General features: G+C 44.0%; 1 protein-coding gene across 2 annotated transcripts in view; it reads left to right on the forward strand.

Moving 5' to 3' along the window:
• Positions 1 to 4,681, forward strand: part of LOC119416045 (plasma membrane calcium-transporting ATPase 1) — a 70,336-nt gene extending 65,655 nt beyond the window's left edge. For both annotated transcript variants that reach the window (XM_037683213.1, XM_037683214.1), the window contains 2 exons: positions 1,335 to 1,523; positions 4,271 to 4,681. In XM_037683213.1, coding sequence (XP_037539141.1) covers positions 1,335 to 1,523; positions 4,271 to 4,651 — 570 coding nt within the window. In that variant the 3' untranslated portion in view covers positions 4,652 to 4,681. The remainder of the gene's footprint in view (positions 1 to 1,334; positions 1,524 to 4,270) is intronic.
• Positions 4,682 to 5,417: the final 736 nt, after the last annotated feature.

The following is a 5,417-nucleotide window of genomic DNA, read 5'->3' on the forward strand; positions in this document are numbered from 1 at the left end:
TTCAACTTCCTTCAACTTCCTTCAACTTCTTTCAACTTCCTTCAACTTCCTTCAACTTCTTTCAACTTCCTTCAACTTCCTTCAACTTCCTCGTCGTTGTCTTCTTCCTCTAGACTTCTGGTTGTTTGACAAATGACTTTGAGCCTCAGTCAGACAGAGGTGGGGCTGAGAATGGATGGGGGTGTTTTCTCCATGAGCCCATTTTTGCAGCTGCCTCCAGCTTTGAACAACAGAAATCTGGTGGTGTCACATGATCAGATCTGTGGCGGGATGTTCCTCCTCACATATGGAAGTGAGGACGCTGTTTCCAGAGCAGAAACTGAAACAGCTTGAATCCAGTTTGAGTTACTTTTCAGCGTTTGTCACAGAACATGCTCTGTCATATTTCAAAGGTTTTGTATGAAAAAGGATGGGTGTGGGACTTGAGTGAAGTTGTTCCGGTCTGTAGAGAGGAACCAGCCTTTATATTCTTCAGTTTTGTCAGTGGAGCACGTGTGAACTCAGATCTCTGGTGTGGACAGAAACACTGACCTGTGTGTGTGAAACATGGATTACTTTATGCTCTGAGGTGCTGAGAGGACGTTCTGCTGTCCTTCATGTTACCCTAACATTTTCCAGCGTGTTATTCTTCCTCATGGCACTGATGAAAGTCCAGTAAGCGCTCATTGAAACTGAAAATGAGTGTATTGGTCATTTCTGTCTTTTCTAAGGTCAGTTGGCTGTGGCCACCATCTTGGGTTGGTTTTCCTCCAAAAGTGAATCATTTTAATATTTACTGTTCAACACATAACCTGAAAGTTTCATTAAATCTGTTGAGTGGTTCACATATTCCATCCATCCATCCATCATCTTTACCCGCTTCTTCCTTTTTGAGTCATGGGGGTCACTGGTGCACATGTCCAGCAGTCACTGTAGGAGAGGTGGGGACACCCTGGACAGGTCTCCTGTCCATCACAGGGACACCTAGAGGCAGTTTAGAGTTACCAATCAGCCTAACATGCATGTTTTTGGTTCGTGGGAGAAAACCCACGCAGCATGGATAGAACATGCAAACTCCACCCAGAAAGGCCCCCGGCTGGGATTTGAACTAGCGACTTTAGTGCTGACAGGCAACAGCTCTACCAACTGAGCCACCGTGCCGCCTAGTTCACAATTAAAGTGCTAAAATAGAGACAGAGCTGACTTCAAACAGCTGATGGTGACATTTAAAACACAGATCTTTTGCAGTCAGGCCTCAGATTATGAGTTCAGGATCATTCTCAGCTACTGCCACACCAAGTTTTACATCAATATATGTAGTCTCTGATCAGTGTGTCCTTTTTGTCCTCCCCCAGTTTGTGTCCAGCGTCCCTACCAGCTGGCTAAAGTTCCTGAAAACTGCAGGTCACGGCACGCAGCAGGAGGAGATCCCTGAGGAGGAGCTGGAGGAGCTGGAGGACAAAGATGAGATTGATCACGCTGAGATGGAGCTCAAGAGAAGTCAGGTGCTCTGGTGCCGCGGCCTCAACCGCATCCAGACTCAGGTACGATGGGAGACCCCGCCATGGTCTCGTAACAGAAACCTGTTTGTCTCATGCAGAGGCCGTGATGATTGTTAGGCTGCAAGAAGAGCGACGCTACAAAATAAAGCAGAAATGACACAGTCATATCGAGTAAACCCTGAGAGCACCAAAATAAATCATCAGATAAGCCAGTTCACCTCCAGAGTCCTACCATCACTGAACATGTCTCAGCAGAACTCCTCCTCTCTTAGCTCACTTATTAAGGTAACTTTAAAAACCATCAGGTCAGACAGCCTTACTAAATCATCATGTGTTTAACATGAATTCAGTCCTGTCTTCTACCTGTGAGATCAAATAAACTTATTAAAACATAATAAAGATCTTTTGGACAAGGTTTAGTTTTCCTTTTGACTCATTTCACATGTAAATAATAAATAAAAAGCTTCCAAAGTTCTTCATTAAGTGTAAATACTGAATGTACAGAGATGTTGCAACTACAGAGGAATTAAGTTGATGAGTCACACGATGAAGATCTGGGAGAGTGTTGTGGAAGTTAGACTTTGATGAGAGGAGACTGTGAGCAGCAGGATGGTTTCATGCTGAGAAAGAGCTCCACAGATCCGTCTTTGATTTGAGGATGTTGATGGAGAAGAACAGAGAAGGTCAGAAAGAACTCCATTGTGTCTTTGTGGATTTAGAAAAATCATCTGACAGAGTGCCGAGGGAGGAGGTGTGGTGTTACATGAGGAGATCTGGAGTGGTAGAGAAGTATTTTAGACTGGTACAGGACATGTATGAGGACAGCAGGACATGTATCAGGGCAGCAGGACATGTATAAGGACAGCAGGACATGTACGAGGACAGCAGGACATGTATCAGGACAGCAGGACATGTATAAGGACAGCAGGACATGTACGAGGACAGCAGGACATGTATGAGGACAGCAGGACATGTATGAAGACAGCAGGACAATTATGAAGACAGCAGGACATGTATGAGGACAGCAGGACATGTATCAGGACAGCAGGACATGTATAAGGACAGCAGGACATGAATAAGGACAGCAGGACAGTGGTGAGATGTGCTGTAGGAGTGACAGATAGCTTCAAGGTGGAGGTGGGAGTGCATCAAGGATCGGCTCTGAGCCCCTTCTTGTTTGCTCTGGTGATGAAGCGACTAACAGATGAGGTCAGGCAGGAATCCCTGTGGACCATGATGTTTGCAGATGACGTGATCTGTGGTGAGAACAGGGAACAGGTGGAAGAGAACTTGGAGAGGTGGAGGTATGCACTTGAAAGAAGAGGAATGAAAGTCAGCCGTAGTAAGACAGAGTCCATGTGTGAATGAGAGGGAGGAGGTGGAACAGTGAGGCTACAAGGAGCAGAGGTCACAAAGGTGCAGGACTTCAAGGACTTGGGGTCCACTGTCCAGGAACATGGGGAGTGTGGTGAAGAGGAGAAGAAGAGAGTCCAGGCAGGATGGAGTGATGGAGAAAAGTTTCAGGAGTGATTTGAGACAGAGGGTGTCAGCAAAGGTCAAAGGTCAAGTTTACAAGACAGTGGTGAGACCAGTTATATGGTATGGTCTGGAGACAGTGGCATGGACAAAAAGACAGGAGACAGAACTGGAAGTAGAAATGAAGATGTTGAGGTTCTCCTTAGGAGAGACAAGGATGGAGAAGATCAGGAATGAGATCATCAGAGGTACAGCACAGGTTGGACAACTGGGAGATAAAGTTAGAGAGGACACACTGAGATGGTTTGGACATGTCCAGAGGAGGGACAGTGGTTTGGACATGTCCAGAGGAGGGACAGTGGGTATATTGGTAGAAAGATGTTAGAAATGCAGCTGCAGGAAAAAGACAAAGAGGAGATATATGGATGCAGTTAGAGAGGACATGGAGGTAGTTGGAGTGAGGACAGAGGACACAGAGGACAGAGTGAGATGGAGGAGGACTTCCTGTGGAGACTCTGAAGAGGGAAAATATGAAAAGAATAATTTTACAATTGCATTTGATTATTTATGTGTTTAGGACTTTTTTTCTTGAGAAACATGTTTTTAGCTGAACATAAACTGAAGGCCAACAAGCTCGTTAAACTAATAAATAAAATAAATAATAATAATAATAATAATCTAATCAACCCAAATGGTCTTGTCTGTAAAATGTTGAGTGATGGAGGGTTTTGGTGAATCTAAAAATGACTTGTAAAAACTAAAAATATCAGAACACGAGCTACAAGATAAAAGTTTCAAAAGTTTAGCTAGAAGCTAAAAGTACCAACTGGTAGAATACATGTCGCATAATGCTAGCTAAAAATATAAAAATAGAAAAAGGTTTACTTAAACCTAAAAGTAGCATGATGCTCGTTAGTTGTAGCAAAAAGCTACAAAGAAGCAAAAAGTGACAAAACGTTGATTAAACATAGCATCATGCTAGCTTCATGTAACAAAAAGCTAGCTAAAAGCTAAAAGTAGCAATAGGTTACATAAGTTTCAAAAGGCTAGACAGATGTGAAAATTAGCAAAAGGCTAACTAAAAGAACATAATGGTAGATAAATCCAACAAATGGCTAGCTACAAGCTAAATGCTTCAAAAGGCTAAAAAAGGAGAAAAATTGTAGCTAAAAAATAAAAGTACCAAAAGCTAATTAAAAGTAGCAAACGGATAACTAAAGGCAAAAAGTAGCCAAAGGTTAACTGAAGCTGAAAGCAGCATGATGCTAGCTAAATGTAACAAAGGGAAATCGTTTGCCTCTCTCGTCTCGTAGATCCGTGTGGTGAACGCCTTCAGGGACAGCGTGTCTCCCTACAAAGGTCTGGAGACACCCGAGTCTCGCAGCTCCATTCACAACTTCATGAACCACCCGGAGTTTCACATCGAGGACTTTGACACTCAGATCCCCCTGATCGATGAAAACGAGGACGAGGACGACCCCCCCACCAAACGAAACTCCATCGTTCCCCCACCCCTGACCGGACTGTCCAACCCACCATCTCTCCCGTCCTCGCCCAACCAGAACAACAACGCCATGGACCACATCGCCCCGCTGCTTAAAGACAGTTCCAGGCCCGGTCTGATCTTGCAGAACTCTGCGGGGCTGCCCCCCTGTCCAGGAAGCCCCCTGCACAGTTTGGAGACCTCGCTGTAAAGCCCCGCCCCACTCAGCACCACTTCCTGTTGCAGCTGTTTATAAAGCAGAACGGAAGAGGTCAGAGAGATGAGGACTACAAACCTTTTACAAAGACTCGTCTGGTTCTGATCTGCTGATGTTCAGGATCCTGGAGGCAGACGAGTCTGTCGAGAGGCCTGCTGGGTTCTTCTTCCGTAGACAAAAGTTGTTCAGGAAAAGTGTTTGTGAGATGATCCATCTTCAGTTTGTGTGAACGTTCTCGATGATGTAGTTTCAGTTTGTCAGTTGAGCAGAGCTGTTGGTGAGTTGTACCTTCAAACATCTCAGACTGGAACGTTTAGTCTTTATTCTTACGGAGTTGTGTTTGTAGAAAGGCAGGATTTCACTAAATGTTCAATACACTTCAGGTTTTTGTATTTTAGACTGTTGTTTAGAAAGATGGAAAACAAAAGTTATTAAAAGTTTTAAATTCCATCCAAAGGAAAACGTCTGCAACCTCAATACATTCTGGGTAAAGGACTAACAAGGTAAGATAAACCTGTATATCACCCACTTCCTGTTCTGCCAGAGGTCTTCTTGATGGGAAAATGGTAAATGGACTGTACCTATACAGCTCCTTTCTATCTGATCAAGACCCTCGAAGCTCTTTACAACAATCGCTGCTTCATCTACACATTCATACAGCTCTATACTAGATCTATACAGAGACTAATCAGAGCTTTACCACATTCATACAGCTCTACTATAGATCTATACAGAGACTAATCAGAGCTTTACCACATTC

Source organism: Nematolebias whitei, chromosome 10 (genome assembly GCF_014905685.2).
Source record: "Nematolebias whitei isolate Nwh7 chromosome 10, NemWhi1, whole genome shotgun sequence".
Taxonomy (NCBI): Eukaryota; Metazoa; Chordata; class Actinopteri; order Cyprinodontiformes; family Rivulidae; genus Nematolebias; species Nematolebias whitei.